General features: G+C 43.0%; 1 protein-coding gene across 5 annotated transcripts in view; it reads right to left on the minus strand.

Moving 5' to 3' along the window:
• The window catches only part of Slc1a2 (solute carrier family 1 member 2), a 147,698-nt gene that overhangs the window by 33,229 nt on the left and 96,969 nt on the right, over window positions 1–17,500 (minus strand). For all 5 annotated transcript variants that reach the window (XM_008852378.2, XM_017802996.1, XM_029555713.1 and 2 more), the window contains exons 2-6: window positions 16,564–16,703; window positions 14,614–14,766; window positions 12,458–12,708; window positions 7,802–7,967; window positions 3,006–3,132 (exon numbers count right to left, since the gene is read on the minus strand). In XM_008852378.2, the coding sequence (XP_008850600.1) occupies window positions 3,006–3,132; window positions 7,802–7,967; window positions 12,458–12,708; window positions 14,614–14,766; window positions 16,564–16,703 (837 nt within the window). The remainder of the gene's footprint in view (window positions 1–3,005; window positions 3,133–7,801; window positions 7,968–12,457; window positions 12,709–14,613; window positions 14,767–16,563; window positions 16,704–17,500) is intronic.

The following is a 17,500-nucleotide window of genomic DNA, read 5'->3' on the forward strand; positions in this document are numbered from 1 at the left end:
AATCACCTAGTCATAGGACCACCCCAGGAAGGCAGGGCCACCTTAAGCCATGCTAAATACATGAGTGAATACTTAGTGTTTTAATAAGACAGTGAACTTCTCCTCCCTGGAATCCCACCTCCCAGTACTGTGTTTCTGGAACCAGCGACAGACGTGTAGGTCTCTGTAAGTCTGTCTGCTTTTCTGAATTCTTCAGAAAAGTGTAATCTTGACTTTCCTTCTTCATATCCCTTTTCTAAACATGCTTTCTCTGTGCTTTGGACTGCCCTAGCATCTTGTGTTTCTTTATTTGTTTCTCTAAAGCTTCCTTCTCCCAGCCATGTGTCTGCCAGTCAGTCACATATCTGACCTCCATGCAGGTTCTAAACCTGCATGGCTTTGTGGCTTTCTTTCCTTCTCCCCTCCATTCTCCTCTTTAAGGCAACTATCAAGATTACCAGCTCACCTGCCCTGAGGTTTTTCCTTCGAATTCTAATAAAGTTGTAAAAGCTTCCATTTGGGTCCATTCTTAAATTCTTTTATGAATGTGACTAAGAACTCTCTAGGGGAAGTTCTTTCTTCCCATTTCAATAATTGAAATGGAGCCTATAGTAAAACACAATTCCAATTTACAATTTAATAATCATAATTTTTAATCCTGGCATGGAGGTATACACCTATAATCCCAGTACTCAGGAGACAGAAGCAGGAGGATCAATTCAAGGTCATCCTTGACTACAGTGTGAGTTCGAACCAGCCTGGGTTATACGAGAACCTGCCTTAAGAGTTTTCTTAAGGAAAATTGGTAATACACATTTTTATTGTCTTCTCGGGGCTGTATGTTGCTATTTTTACTATTCTTTCTACTCTATAAAGAATATAGAACTCTGATGGTTTCAGCTTTCAGTAGTCTGCTTGCTGAAGAGTGACTGGCGATTTTATCCAGAATCTTCTCACACTCCTCATCATCAAATGGTGATGCTGATGAGCAGCTTGAAGAATGATAGGAATGTGCCTTGTGTCATAAACATAAACATCCCTAAACACCCTGAGTGCCTGGATGACATAAGAGAAATCTGGAAGCAATCATCCTTTAGGATTGGTTTCTGACTCACAACTGCACTTCATCTCCTGGGATGAGATGCTGAGCCTTTAACAGTACAGGTTTCACTGAGTGGGAAACTTCCTAATCCACACCCTCCATTCCAATGCTCCATCAGCTTCCCTAGAAGATCCTCTTTTCCTCCAAGGACTCAGTAGAAATGCCCTGAGTATGGTTGAAGGAAAAAATGTATGCATCACCCATGCCAGTTGCATCATATTCAGAAACATGAACTGTACCTTTATAGCAAGGATGTACATTCTGCTAGAAGTTCTAGGGAACAAGAGCAAGTCCTGCTGTTTAAGTGAGAGACTGATTCTGCTTTCTGCACTTACTAAGCCCTCAGAAGACTCAGATGGATCTACAGAACTTAAAGAATACTTGGCTTGACAGGCTCATGCCATCTTAAGACCACACAAAAGGGAGCTAGAGAGATGGCTCAGGGGTTAATAACACTGGCTGCTCTTGCCGCGGACCTGAGTTTGATTCCCGGCACTCATATAGTAGCTAACAAGCCTATAACTTCAGTTCCAGGGGATCTGACACCCTCTTCTCAACTCCACAGGCATTGCATGACATGGGTATACTTACACACATGCAGGCAATACACTCATATACACAATAAAAATAAAATATCTTTTACAAAAAGATCACACAAAAGAAATATTCAGAAATCTAGCACTACCTGGGAAACTGAAAATTCAGCACCGTAACAGAAAAGAACATACTACTTTACTAATATCCCCTTTGCATTTTCAAAGTACTGTGAGGTAACACGGTGAACATGCCAGGTCTAATACTTTGGCCCATGAAACCCTGAGGAACATTTTGACATGAAACCTGGAAGCCCTCAGTCAACCTCACATTCATAAAGTTGTAATAAGAAGCAACCATGGACACATCACTACGTTTGGTTCTGTGGCGGTAACGTAAATTTCATATAATTTTCATGCTATGGAATACTATTACCCCTTTGGTTTTCTTTTGCTTTGTTTTATTCACTTAGTCATTGCAATGGACTGAATATACATGTCTCCCTCCCAAGTCAAAGTGTTTAAGTTCCAACACTGGATGTGTAGAGGTGAGGCCTTCAGAGGTGATTCAGTGGATGAGATTAGTGTCTGCTGAAGTTTGGGTGTTTATGTCCCCCCAACTCAATTCCTGTGAATTTTTAACCTCAGTACAAGAGCTTGGAAGATAGGCCACTTGGAGGTGAGTCTTCTTCAATGGTGTGAGTGTCTTTCTATAAGAGGCTTGGGGAGGCCTACTTGTTCCTTCCACCATGTGAGGACACGAGAGCATCAACTATGAGCAATAGCTCCTCACCAGACGCCAAATCTGTTAATGTCTTGAATTTGTACTTCCCAGTCATCCGAACTGTGAGCAAAAAATAAATTTCCTTTGTTTATAATTTTACCTAGCCTATAGTATGTTGTTATAGTGGCAGAAACAGACTGAAATAGTGATCCATAGGAGAGATCCCAGGATGCGTTCACTCTTTGGAAACTCTTTTGTATCTAGATGAGGATATAGAAGTTGTTCATTTACAACCCCAAAAATATCCTTACCAGAATTTGATTGCACTGATACCTTGATCTCAGACTCCCAGTCTCCCAAAATGAGAGGAATAAATTTCTGCTGTGTATAAGTTATCTAGTCTATGGCACTTTGTTTTAGTACCTTGAACTGAGACAGACATATCAAATTCATTTCCAAAGAACACAGAATTAGGTGATGCATCAGATCTGGCTTGATGGCCATCATCTGCAGGGGTAGATGAAGGGGAGGGAGGATTTCTATCCCTTTTTCAATACCTTTCCAGTCCACACCCATGCTTTTCCTGCTGGGAGGCCTCCATTGTCCTCTAGAGACCCCAAGGTTTTGTCATCCCCCCCCATGATGGCATCAGAACAAGTATACTCACCACATGATCATGATTACAAGCTTCATCACGATCTCATTCAAAATGTTGAAGAAGTCCACCATCAGCTTGGCCTGCTCGCCCATCTTCCCCATGGCGATGCCAAAGGCAATGAAGAACCCTATCAGACCTGTTGGGTGAATGACATTACTCAGAAGGACGAATGATAAAGTCCGTGCTGTTTTCCCTTATACTGAGGCACTACTGATGTATGGAGCCACATATCCTTCCAGTTACCTTATGGATAAATCAGGAATGAGAAGGCAAAAACATTCTATTTCACACTGGAAGTTTTCTCCACTGGATAATTATGGCTTTCTTTGACATTTTCCACATGAGCAGGTTAAATTCTAAATAGTTTATGTGTTAGTTCATTGAAGAAAATGAATTAATTTTCATTTCAAAATTAAGTATGCCATCTTCTCTTCCTTCTCACTTATGAAATCATGTGTGAACCGATGATCCTATTATCACACAGACTAGGGAAGAAGAGCTTGTTGGGATTTGAGGACTGTCATGCCAACTTTGGAGCCAAAGCTGAAACACCAGAGACCAACTAGCCAATAAAGTCCTTGCTATGGAAATGACTAGATTATTTTGGCATTATCCTGAATTAATATATGGCTGGTATCGTTCCTCTTGGAAACCCCTCCTTGCAAATAATTTTCCTACCAATATGGGGCTAACACAAGAAAGAGGAAGAATGTTAAAATGGAAAACAATCAGAAATCCCAAACTCCAATTAGTTTACTTTGTTTGAACCCTACCTGTTATTTATATTTAATGTTTCCTAACTCTCTTTATGAACAAAATGGTATATTGCCTTCTTTTGTTCATTTGCCTTTGGACCATAGAGGAAGAATGCACATTTCCCCGTCAGATTTTGTAAATATCTACCCTCTCTGCCTACTTCTGCCTTCTCTTGACATTCTAGTTCAACCACACACTAGCCTCCGGGGTCAGTCCTAACCCTAGGCAGGAAGGATTTGAGAAACCTGGTCTCCACCCTCTTGATGCTAGCATCAAATTTCACTAAGCCCTGGATCAAGTCCAGCACTCAACCCTGGATCTTATTTGGGTGTTAGCTTTTGCCTCATCACCTGTGCCTAAGGTCCTGGAAACCTGACCTGTACTTTCACTCTTGCAAGGTTAAGCCTGGCTTTCTCTTTCCAGAAGATTCACTTCCCACCATCCTCCCTCTCATATCTCACCTCAACCCAATCAGGGACTTAGGCATACTATGTAGCTAACAGTAGTCTCAGCACTACTTGGAGACTGTCTAGATTTCTGATTACCAATCACCATGTGATTCTGAACCCCTGACTCATCCTTCCCAGGACAGGGACAAACCTGACTACTTACATGAATTCTAAGTCGGGATGGGTATTTCCCTGGCTACAGAACTTTGCTTGTCTACCTGGGCTTATTCTTTTACCCTGTAGTGTAGGCCTCTCCCTCTCTGTCTTCCCCTCTCCCTCCCTCCTCTTCCCTACTCTCTGTCCCAGTTTGGTAGACCTAATTTCCAGTCTTTCCTTATTTTATCCAGTTTCTTCTTATTCCCAGTTTTGCCTGTGTCTTGACCTGTATCGTAAATTATAACATTATAAGTTGATTCTCTTAAAAGTACATGCCTTCTCTCTGAACTTATGATGTTATTTACCCTCATTCTAGTCCCCAAAGCCACTCTCTTCTCTATGCCAAACATTTGTCAACCCAGTTTGCTAATTGTACTTTGTGGGATGCCTTCTCTCTTTAGAGAAGATAATCTGGGTTCAATTGATAATATTTATAATTTAATATCTCCTTTCTTAGCTCTTCGTCAGAAAGTTTGATAAGTGACTTCACAAGTGAGTTGGGCCGATGGCCCAAGAGAGATTTGGCTTAGTGAAGACTAGATGTAGAAAGGAGTGGGCTAATTTTACAGTAATATAAAACATGCGTTTCTAGCTATTCCTTCATCCTTCTCTCAAAGCTATGGAGAGAAGTTTGTTGGGTATGGTGACAAATAGTCCATCTGTGAGCACTCTGCCTCAGAAACATGAATATTAGTTAATGCCATTTGCTAATGCACAAAATCTTAAGGTCTCAAAGAAACAGAATAAAATACTCCCCTAGGAGAGATCCAGGCATGGGCCATATCTATGAATCTAAAAAGGATATTTTTTTTTTTTTTTTTAAGAGCAATTGACCCTGATTTAAGTAATGTTGGGTATGGTGACAAATAGTCCATCTGTGAGCACTCTGCCTCAGAAACATGAATATTAGTTAATGCCATTTGCTAATGCACAAAATCTTAAGGTCTCAAAGAAACAGAATAAAATACTCCCCTAGGAGAGATCCAGGCATGGGCCATATCTATGAATCTAAAAAGGATATTTTTTTTTTTTTTTTTAAGAGCAATTGACACTGATTTAAGTAATTCCAACTAGGGTGGGGCCAAAACTTGGTTCTGGCATGCTATTTCCTTGGCTTTGGAGACAGGTCTTGCTCTGTAACCCTGGCTGGCCTTGACTTTGCCCTCTTTTCTCTCAACCTTTTGAGTGCTAGAATCGTCAGTGTATACTATCATACCCTGTAGCTCTGAAGGTTTCTTAGGTGAGAAACAGGCCCTTAAAGAAGTGAAAGGCAAAGTTAGCACTGCGTTTTCATTCCTTGCAGGCTCAATCTTGGGACTTTCCAAAAACCAAAGAGCAGAAATACAGAAAAACAAAACAAAGCTAGGCCACTATCTCTGCCCTTGCAAGACCATGGAAAGAACCTTACTTCAGCTGTGACTGGCAAATGGGAAGTTTCTCAGCAATCTAACTTCCCTTGGCTTTGTACAGCCTTGTGCTGTGCTTGGTTGGAACGCTGCAGTCAGCCTGCCATTTCCCTCAGTAAACATTGCCTAATTGAAATTGCTCACTGAAACCGCGGTGTTTCACTTGAACAAAGCCCTCTAAGACTTGGTAGTTGGAGTTGAGAGAGTTGCCAGTGTGTTGAAATTCCTCGGCAAGGCTGAAGGTCATGTGACTTTCCAGAATCCACCAGGACTCTGGAAATGACCTGGAAAGTCTGAATAATTCACTCCAAACTCTTGTCCTGGTTTATCAACAGTCTCCCCAGTGGACAGGGGGAGGGGGCACAACACCTTGTCAAGGAGGGTGGGATCTAAACTTATCACCCATCAGAAGGGGCTGTGGGGAATTGAGAAGGTCCTGAAAGGGTCACAGATATCTTTGCGGTGGGAGAAAAATGCTGCTTCCCAGCATTTTTATATCTGGCAATCTTCTCAAAGAGACTCTCCCACTTTCCCCTCCCTCCAACTACCTCTGGCCTCCCACCAATTGTCAACTACGTTTATTGATTACCCATTCTCTGGCAACCTAGTCAGCTTATCACCTCCCTCACTCTCATTTAACCTGCCAGGCCAAACATAAAAGATCTACTTCAGCTAGCCATGCAGTGACTGGACTGTCCTGCTCCTCTATCGCCCTCTCTCTACAATATAGTTGAGGAAGAAGAAGTACAGCCACCAAACACAGAATAAAAATCAAACAGTGCTCCCAATCACAATCTGAATTTCACATGCATAATGAATCTGGTAGTATAGCCCATGCACTTGGGACATACTTACACTAAAGTATTATTTGTTATTTATTCTAAAATGTATCTGATAGCAAGACCAAAGAGACAAGGGTATTTGATCACTGAGATGACAAAGGGACAGGACCACTGAGCTCATCTATCTCTAAACAGTTATTACCCAAGTCCTTATAAATGGTGCTTGGAAGATCTTACTTACAAATCCATTTTCCCCATCTTATAAACAAACACCCCTCTTTTATGCCATTCTAGTGGAGAATGGGGGGAATGGAGGGGAAGGAATGGACCCACCCTAAAGTGACTGAGTGGAGAATGGATGAGGCAGATCAGAGCCAATGCTATGAGGGAAATCTCATTCCATGTGGGCTGTTTTATCACTGAGATCCTCAGCTGTTCATCTGCTTTAATAATGACCATAGCTTGTCTGAGCAGAGCTCACGACATGTGCTCTTGTGGTATATCTGCACAATCTCACTTCGTCTTCACATTGCTCTATAAAACCTATGCTAATACCATCTATACTTTACTACTGAGGTTAAGAGAAGTTGAAGAACTTGCCCAAGGACAGATAGCCAATGACTGGTCCCCAAAGGCTCCAAACCTAGAGAACCTCTGGGATGGAATACTCAGATGGCATAGTCATGAGGATGAGATGGCACAGGCTTGAGCAGAGAGATCACTAGAAACCCAGAAAGTTAAACATAATAATTGATAATGCTTCTTTGGACCCTAATCTGAAAACTTACAATACTTGTTTATAGCCTGGGAGCTGGAATAGGACAGGCAGCATAGTGTTGGTACACAGGGACAGTTAAAAGAAATAATAAATGAAAAATAAGGATATCTCACTTAACAAAATGGTGAGTCAGATTAGGTGACATCAACACCGCACAGAGTTAAGGAACATGCCAGACAAATGTCAGCCCCCTCCTCTCTGCCTATCCTCAATCTCTGGCCACTATGTCCTTCAGGGTCTCCCTTCTGCCCATCACCCTTCCCTCTTCCTTCATGACTCAGCTCCAGGTGTCATTGACCTTCATTCACATCACTCCCCAGAGAGAGTCTCCTGCGCCACCTAGAGGACAGAAGGAGTATTAGTTTTTCTGAGGCGAAAGCTTGGGAGGCCCGGAGAAGGCATCTGCAAAGGCTGGCTACTGTCAGCAGGACAGAGGTATCTCCCTGGGGCAATGAACACGAACAACCAGTTTGCCTACCTAAGACATTCATTCCGTCCTTGAATTCCAGGCCCTTCTTGATAACCAGCTTAGTTTCTTCAGGGGCCTCAGTCACAGTCTCATTCAACATGGAGATAACAGCCTTGGTGGTATTGGCCTCCTCTGACTGAGGTGACACAAGGACTTTCTTTGTCACTGTCTGAATCTAATGGAGTGGGGAGGAAAAAAGTAGAAAAATGAGTTTTTGTTTAAAAGTTCACAAACCCACCCCCTCACATAATAAGTTCTCCTTATGTTAACTTTAATTAGGAAATGAAAAAAAAAAAAAAACCAAGATTAATGATACAACTGTGCTATCCATAAGATAATTACAGAATTCATAAAATTCATTGTACTGTACCACAGTAGTGCAGTCTAATAATGGATACAAGCTAAAGGTGGACATATGTGTCTATGTATTTCATTCCCATGATAGTGTCTCTGTGCTTAGGGGATAATTCCATGTGACCAACTTGGATGCTCTTCAAAATGCCAGCTAGATGGCCCTCCTTTCCTGCTGGACAGAGTCCTCACAAGCCTGCCCATGGTCTTGACTCCTTTCAAAACCATGCTCTTCTGGGAATCTTCATCTGGGCATCAGGACTGACAGCTGCCAACAGCCATCAATCATTCCAGGAGCATGTAAATGACATGTAAAGTGGGAAAGTACTCATCCCTTTTGAGCAATGATATCAACTAACTCTTGCCTAATAATCTCCAAGCATCTCTTCAGCTATTCCTCGATATCCGTGGAAGTGGTTCTAATTTTAAAAGTGTCAGGCACCCTGCATGTGAAAATTCACATCTCAGCCTCAAAAAGTACCACCTCCAAGGGCATTAAAATAGAATTCATTCAAAATCCTAGACTGTCAGCACTGGCATGCAGAAGGTGACAGATGGTTGAACCCTGAATAGATACGGAAGAGGATGCATAGAGAAGTGAACTGACTTTCAGACGTCATAGTTGTTGGCAGAGCTGGAACTTCAACTCAGATGGCCTGACCACCCATGAGTTCTTTCTACAACCTGCACCGTATGCTCAGCTATGCAGAGCTCATCCTTCTGCAGCAGGGCTCGACAGTCAGCAAGGCTGGACTGAGCGGAATGACAACAGTAGGAAAGAAGGAAGGGCAGCCTTCTCTGAGGGAAACGGGTACCTTCCATGTTAGCCTGGCCACCTGCACTTGTTCAGGGAGTGAGGAGACCCTGGGCTGACTCTGCAAAGAGAAGAGGCAGCTTACTGGGTCTGGGCAATAGTAGCATGGAAAGAAAACACAGGAGTGACCAGAAGGGAAACTTCTGGAAACAGTAGTTATGTTCCCAGAGAAGAAAGCTAATGGCTTATCCTGAGACTCGTGAGATAGCCAAAGCTTGAATTAATCAGAATAATGGTCATGGTGATGATGGTAATTTTCGGGATCAGGTAGGAGGCAAGCTGCTAACAGTTTTATATCTAATATATCTTTTAACTAACCAAAGGCCTGATTCCTAGTTAGTTGCTGAAGCAAGATTCAAAATGAATTATGTTTGACTCTAAAATCTAGCTTCCGGAGAGCTCGGGTCACAAGTTTCCATTGGAGCTGAGGAAACTTGCATATTGGTATACTGGCCAAGTCCTCTGCCTGGGGTCCTGGCTCACAGAGCCTCTTTGGGTTGGACCAGTCCACTCTAGGTCACCTGAATCCAACTCACCAGCATCCCTCACCTGAAACCCTGCAGACATCTTCTAATTCACCTACCCACCATCTTACATGCCTGCCTTCTTCAGGCAGTTGTGACTGCCTGCAGCTCTGTCTATATCCATGGTCTCTACAGTTATTTTTCAATAGAAACCAGCCATCTCTCAAGTCTTCTTAAAATAAGAGCCCAAATTTGACCTGGGCCTACCAGTGACTGCTTGAGCTGACTTCTGCCTTCCTCCATGTCACAGACAGTTACTGTTTTGGAAACCTTATCTCAGCTATTCCTAAGCAACAGGCTGGAGGCCTCCCTGCTTTCAAAGATGTAGGGCCTGATTTGAGCAAGCCTTGGGTAAGGTTGCTTTCACCACTCTGAAGGCAGTTCCCCTCTTCTTTACGTCTGCTTCTAGCTCTGGTCAGAAAGCTCCCTCTACTCAAGACAGGCCATTTTAAAAGATTGCCTGCCAAGCTGCAGGGACATAGAAGGGACCCTGGCACTTCCCACCCTCTCTGGTACTCTGTGAAGATGGTCTTCACTACTCAAGGCCCTCTGAGTTAGGGTGAGGATCTACACCCATCCTCACCTTGAGGTAAAGGATTCTACACTATTATTCCTCTGATTGCCCTTGGCAACCAAGGTTCAGTTGCCATAGGAGGGGCAGGATTTTGGCAGAGGCAGGGTGATTCTGATATAGTTCTCCATTGCCCAGGGTTACAGAGAGTACTCTGCCACGGGGCAAAGTTGGCCACCAGTCAAGAAGTCCCCAGGTGTGGAAATGACCAATACTACAGAAGCTCAGTCCAAGATCAGAATGTCAGCTTTTTGGTCTTGCTTTCCAGGCTGAAATGAAGGAATCTGAACAGGTGTGACTAGGCACAGGCAGGAGACCCACATCTGTCTTTCCTGGGATCACCCATATTTCTCCACCTGCTATTTCCTGGCTCATTTTCCAACAGCTCTTGAGCACTCTTTCCAAAATGTTATGGAGAGACTTGCTAGACACTTGTGTCCAAAGCAAGCAACTTCATCCTTCTAGGCGAGGCAGGCAAGTACGTGAACAGAGGGTCCTCAGTAAGCACCCCTCCTCCAGCCCCCTTCTAGTCACTTCTCATCTTCCCTTCCTTGCATCCACATTGACTTCCTTATAATATTTATGGCATATAATGTGATGTTTCCACACATGCATCCACTGTAATAATCAAATTAGTTTAATGAGTAGATCTATCATTTAAAATTTCCATCATTTCTTTATAAAACAGTATTTAAAAATCAGATGTTAAATCTGTAGTGAAATGCTTCTTCTAATCATGTAGTTATTAAAAAATTTTTAAATAATGATAAAAAAATCAGATAACATATCCAAGCCTAAAGTGATCTGGACTCAATAGGGTTTGGCAATTACATTTTGAGGGCTGTGAATCCAAACTTTGTTCTAAGCTGTGTGCCTCCTAAGTTCATTATTTTGTGACTCCCCGCAATGCCTGATGGAGGTTCATGGGCTCCAACTGGGGCTTTTCCTGAACTAGTGGGGACTGAGGTGTATGCTCACCTAAGCCAGCCTTGTCAACAGAAAACAGGGCAGTGAGTCTGGCCAAGGCTGGTGACACAGAGGTTCTACTCAGCAGAATTATCTGTTTTTAAAAGCTGTGTGTGTGTGTGTGTGTGTGTGTGTGTGTGTGTGTATGTGTGTGTGTGTATGGCTGTGCATGCATGTGTATTCAAGTGCATGTGGAGGCCAAAGGTCAATGTCAGTATCTTCCTCAGTCTCTCTCCACCTTTTTAAATTTTTTTTATTTTTGAGAATTTCATACATGAGTACTGTCTTTGCATTATTTCCATCCCTCCTAGACCCCCACCAGCTTTTCCCATGTCCCAAACTCCCTCTCAGGTTCTTGTCCTCTTCTTCTTTGATTATTGTTGTTACATATACATACATACATGTATATATATATGTATATCATGTATACCCGTGTTTAGGGCTGTCCATTTGGGATCAGATAACCTCTCAGGGAGCTAGTCCCTGGAGAAATCTTATTCTCCCTCCCTCAGCATCCACTGATTGCCTGTAGCTCTTCATCTTGAGGTGGGACCCCATGGCATCCCCCCATCTGTTCTAGATATGATAGGGAAGCTGCACCAATGAAATCTCTATAATATGGCAGCTTAATAAGATCTGCATAATAACAAATCCACCTTATATTTTGAGACAGGGTCTCTCAGTGAACCTGGAACTTGCAGATTTAGCTACACTGGCTGGTCAGCAAACCTCAGGGGTCTTCCTGTATCTTCCTCCCCAGTTCAAGAATTATAGGTACACACTGTTTAAACAATTGTAAAAATTACACTCAAAGCCCGGCATGGTGCCAGACACCTTTAATCCCAGTACTCAGGAGGCAAAGGCAGAGGCAGGTGGATCTCTGCAAAATAGAGGCCAACCTGATCTACATAGCAAGTTCCAGGCCAACTGGGGCTACGGGGAGACCTTGTTTCAAAAAACCAAAATAAACAAATAAAAAAGTAAACTCAGTCCCCCGTTTTATCTTGGAGAGAGATTATAGATCTGATTTTGTAGGGAGGCTAAGTCTATTTTTTTTTAAGAACTACACCGAGTTTTGCCATACTGTTAAGACTGAGAACCACTAGTTGTGCTTCACTAGTGTTGTGAATAAGACTGGTAAAAATGTGCCAATGGGCAACTCAGAGACAGGGACAAGAAGTAAAGCAGAGAGGAAGGGAAAACAGGAAAGGAGAATCTCAAATCCACAAGATAGTAAGAGAGTAAGAAAAAAGGAAGGTTTAAAATTAGAGCATACAACTCTGGACCTATGATCCTTCCCCAACCACCTAATACCACCCTTGAGACCAGACAGGGATAAACAAAGATTAAGAAAATTGCCATTCATGGTGGATATTGCCTCTGTTATCATCAATAAGATACAAGATTGGAGAAGAAAAGACCTTGGAACTTTGGCTTACCTGTTGGAAACAGGCTTGGACCAGGTTTTCTGGGAAGAGATTTCTAATGAGATCGAGGAAGGCATCCAGGCTAGACACTTCATCGTTTTTCTTCCCAGGCCCCAGCTGCTTCTTGAGTTTGGGGTTGCCAGGGTGAATGGCCAAGACGAGGATGACCCCCAGCACGGCAGCGATGATGGTTGTTGACATGTAATACACCATGGCTCTCGTACCTAAACGGCCGCTGGCTTTAGCATCCAGGCCTGACAGCCCTAGGTTTAAGAGAAATTCAGAATGATCAGTTCTGTTCTGTCAATGCCTCTGCAACCCAGCTTCCTATCACTAAGAAACATTAATGCTCAACTAACCCTCCTCCTACTAAGTGGCCAGCTTTGCATGTCACACTCCAGTTTTCCAAGAATATTTTTGAGATTTTTGACATCTGGGGTGAATTGGTAACAATTGGTTCAGAGTTTACAAAGGAGAGGTCTCAACATGCCTGTCAATCACTTATCACATGCAATAATGAGTGAAAAAATTGAAGATTTTCCATTTTTAATCCAAAGATTATGCCTTTTCCATTTCTGTGATCTTTAGTTATCTTTTCTGAAGTGGTGGTCTGGTACAAGAGTCACTTGTATATCAGTATTACTATATAATGTCCTTACTTAGGAGAATAAATGGTCATGCCCAAAATGTCTTTCGAATACATTACTAGAAACTGCATTAGAGAGTCAGCACAGTCCTCACAGCTCTCTGTGGTGAAACACATCTTCCTCATTTCTAACCTCATGTGAGGATCAAAGAACATGTGCATAAGGCAGCTGCCAGCACTGGGTGCTACAGCTGTACCAAGGGAGGTTAAAGGAAACCCCGGATCAAGTCACAAAAAACTCCTGCCTCCACTGGGGTTTTTCTCCAGTTGTTTCTTCAAGTTGTCCACTTCCTGGTTTTGGTTCCTCTTTCTACTAAACAGAGATTGAACCCCTTTCTGGGGATCTGCCCTCTTTTGGTATGGGGGAGGAAATCATTGTGTGAACTTCTCTGATTTAATCTGACCCATGTATGACTACTTCTTTCTATAACCTAGTCCAATTCTGGGCAAAGAAAGACAGGTCCTTACCATGTTGACCTGCACAGGATCTGCTAAGCAGATAGGGACAATTCTGTGTCTGGTCTGAAGAGACACATTTAAGGTAAAAATACAGGTTCACCCAACCCAGGGCTGGATGATGAGACCTCACTTAGCTCCTAAGCTTGAACCTGAACTCCAGTGTTTCTGGGGTGAATCTGTGGAGCAAATGGGTCTGCATCTGAGCTGACTCGAGTTACTAAGCACTACTTCCTTCACGAAGTGGTCAGTGCTGAGAACAACTTTTGAGGTCACCTAGCTAACTGGCATCTAGATATGAACCGACATCAAGGTTCCTACTCTTAACAAAAGTTGTCATTAAGCAACAAGGTATGCCCTGATTCAGCACAATTGTCTGGTAAGAAGGAAATTACTAATTTGAGTTCATGATGGAAAAAAACCTCTCAAAAATAATAATTCTTTTAGTCCAAAATATAAGAAGTAAGCATAATGCATAAAGAGAATGTTCTAAAAAAAAAAAAACCAAAAAGCTCGCAGCTTTCATGTCTAGCATTTTACTTCTTTTTAATTCACACCATCCTCTAATTCTAAGTAAATAAGAAAAGATAGCAATTTTTTTGTGTCTTTTTTGAAGCAGGGTCTCCCTGCAGCCCCAGCTGTCCTGGAACTCACTATGTAGACCAGGCTGGCCTTGAACTCACAGAGATCCGCCTGCCTCTGCCTCCCAAGTGCTGGGACTACAGGTATGCACCACCACGCCCATTTTTTTACTTACTATCTCTATCACTTATGAATAAAACATAATTTTGAAAACATTAAGAATGAAGTAACAAGTTACCATCATTTTTACCATCTAACTGTGTACCCTTTCCTCTTTGGCTGTTGGAAGAAAGACAAAGTGACTGACAAACGGTAAATATTTTATCAGGACCAATTATTCCCATTTTAGAGTCAGAAAAAACAAAGCTCAGGAATGAAATACCGCAATCACATCCATTGACTCAAATAGAGAGTCCACTGTGAACCCAGAAGCCAGAGCAGGACCATGCTGTACTTTGGTCAGGCACCAGGGAGGAGCTCTTACCTGTGATTAAACTGGAGATGATTAGAGGGAGGATGAGCATCTTCAGCATCCTCATGAGTATATCCCCTGGGAAGGCTATTAACATAACCACGTCAGGGTGGATGGGAGAAGCCAAGCGAAGCAATCCACCACATACTGCCCCCAAGATAACACCTATTGAGGACCAGGAAAAGGGGAAAATGGGAATTCAGTGCTCACTCTAGTCAAATGAACAGCTCTAGGGACTCAGGCCAGTGATTCTGACCTTCCTGACTCCTCTGCCTTACTAGATAATGAACAGCATGCAAGAAAATCATTATATAAGCAAAGATGACTTTTGACAATTAGTCAAGAGATCTTTCTGTAGCTCTAACTATTCTAACAATACCAGAAGAGACCAATAGAACATTTTCAGCACTTTCTTAGAGAAAAATTGATTTCACTCCAACATCTTTGGTGATATTGACTACATATAGCATCAGAATTCTCAGAAGAACCAACTCCCTGTGAACTGCTTCTCCTCTGAGCCAGACCTAGCCATGTGACCTGATGTTTAATATGTGTCTTCCTTTTTAACTGGAGGTCAGAGACAAGGAACATTTGATTGACCAAACTACTGTGTGCGGCCCATTCTTAATCTCTCGTCTTTGGCATCTAAAGGTCTCCCTGTGACTCAGTCTCTTGAGTCTTCCTTGTCTTCCAGTTCTTTTTACCTAACATCCTTAGACTTCGAATCTTAAGGGAGCTCAAGGAGAAGGCTCTTAAAATCTACAATTTGGGAGGAACCAAGTGGGGCAGAGATGCTGGCAGAACTTCACAGACTTCATAGATTCATACATTCTCACTTCACAGACTCATACATTCCACGAGGAAATCTTTAGCCCTCATAAAATGGGTGGCCAACACAACCCCCCAAACAAAAATCACAAGTTAGGCCACAACCCCACTAACTCTAGGGGACAGGGAGTCTCCAGAGATGTGGGTTATGGAGTTAATTCTAGTTAATGCGGACAGCATGATGTGGCTGAACGGCTGGTTCTTTTTTCTTCCCTTTTACAGGTAAAAAAAAAAAATCATATAGCTCACTTTCTTCAAGTCCTGTGATAAATGAGATCTGATTACATGGTGGGTAGTCTTTGAAAAACCCAACCACACCTGTGGTTTCCTGGTACTAAATGAACTTAGCCAGGGCACCCCCAGTCCTAATTCTAGCCCACTGGAATCAGAGGTGACTGAAGCAAAGGAGAGGCATAACAAGGGTATGTGGGGGGCGGGTGGGTATTGGTGGGTAGTGAGGACATGGGAGGATGAGCTGCGGCTGCTTTTCAATATAGCCTAAGTGAGAGCCAAAGAACAAGAGAGGGATTGAGAAGAAACAGTGAGATGCACCCTGTTTTCAATACCCTCTGGTAGAAAGCCCAAGATGGAGACTGTACAGACATTTCATATAAAAGAATCACCTGAGGGTGAGGCCTAAATCAGGGAGGGCAGACCTGCAAGTTAACCTGGACCAGGATGAGCCTCCCCTATGCTCCCTTCCTCAGCTGCCATGCCCAGTTCATCTAGGTCAGTGGTATTTCTTAGGCCCTCTTTTAGTGGGGTATTCTGCCACTGTTGCCCTTCTCTTGATCAAGTATGTCTCTAAATGTGATCCTGCTCTGGGATCACCTAGAAGGTGTGCTTAGTTGCAGATTCCCCAGTCTCTTTTCCAAAAGCTCAAAACACAGTTATTGCACACCTGGAAATCTGCATGCCCACACACTCACAGGAAATGTCTTCATAGATTCCAGGGGAGAGCAAATGGCCAGGTTTAGATGTAGATTTTGCCATTGAGTCAGTGATGCCTAGCTAACAGGGACTCTAGCAGGGCGCATGGCTTCTTTTTCTGAGGTAGAACTGGCTAGGAAGCCAGCTCTCTCATAAGCCAGGAGAACTCTGAAGAAGGGGGTCAGGGTGGCTTCAGGAACCTACCAAACACCGTCAGAGAGAGCAAGAGGTTCTTCCCCAGTTTGTCACATAGGCGCAGGCCCAGGTTTCGGTGCTTCGGTTCTTCTGCACTGAGATGGCTGTCATGCATGCGCACTTCCACCTGCTTAGGCATATTGTTGGCACTGCAACAGAGGTGAAGGCAGTGGTTAGGGACAGGGCAACCCCATGGACAGTTTCATGGGCTCGGGTAATAGGGGTGTCCCCTAGGCATACTAGGAAGATAGAACAGGAGTTATGCGGGGCACACTGGAATTCCAGCTCCCCTATAAAGCACCTGGGTGCTTCCCCCCACCCTTACCCTGGATCCCCACAATAAAAAACAATGCACCATGGGAAATAATCGGGTTTCCCATGAGTCATTTACATGCTGACTCTGGGAAGGAAGTAGCCCTGCTGCATTTTACTAAGATGGGTTTTCAAATCTATAGGAAATGAACATTCAAACACAGATAGGAGAGGCTTCAAATTTTGAGCTTGCTCATTATTTTAGCAACAGAAAAAAGGTGATATTTCTATAAGAACTGTGGTCTGAATTATTCCAAAATTAGAATGCTCTGAGTTCAAACCTTCCACGTCCTGCACAGGTGAAAGTCACACCTGATGATAACTCAAGTCTTACCTATGTTTTGGAAAAAAATACTTTATATAAGTAAAAGAAAATTTAGTTGACTGGTTTTAAAATGTCATTTGTACAATCAGGACTCTGCTAAATTGTCCATGAGCCAATTCCACTCAGAGTGAAAGCAGCATAGTTGTAAGCAGCATTTTATTTTATTTTATTCTATTTGTCAGACAGGGTTTCCCTATAGCCCAAGCTGGCCTGGAACTCCCTACGTAGACCAGGCTGACCTGGATCTCACACAGTTATTCCTGCTTCTGCCTCCCAAGTGCTGGGATTAAAGGCGTGTGCCACCATGCC

Source organism: Nannospalax galili, unplaced genomic scaffold (assembly GCF_000622305.1).
Source record: "Nannospalax galili isolate Female #2095 unplaced genomic scaffold, S.galili_v1.0 scaffold126, whole genome shotgun sequence".
Taxonomy (NCBI): domain Eukaryota; kingdom Metazoa; phylum Chordata; class Mammalia; order Rodentia; family Spalacidae; genus Nannospalax; species Nannospalax galili.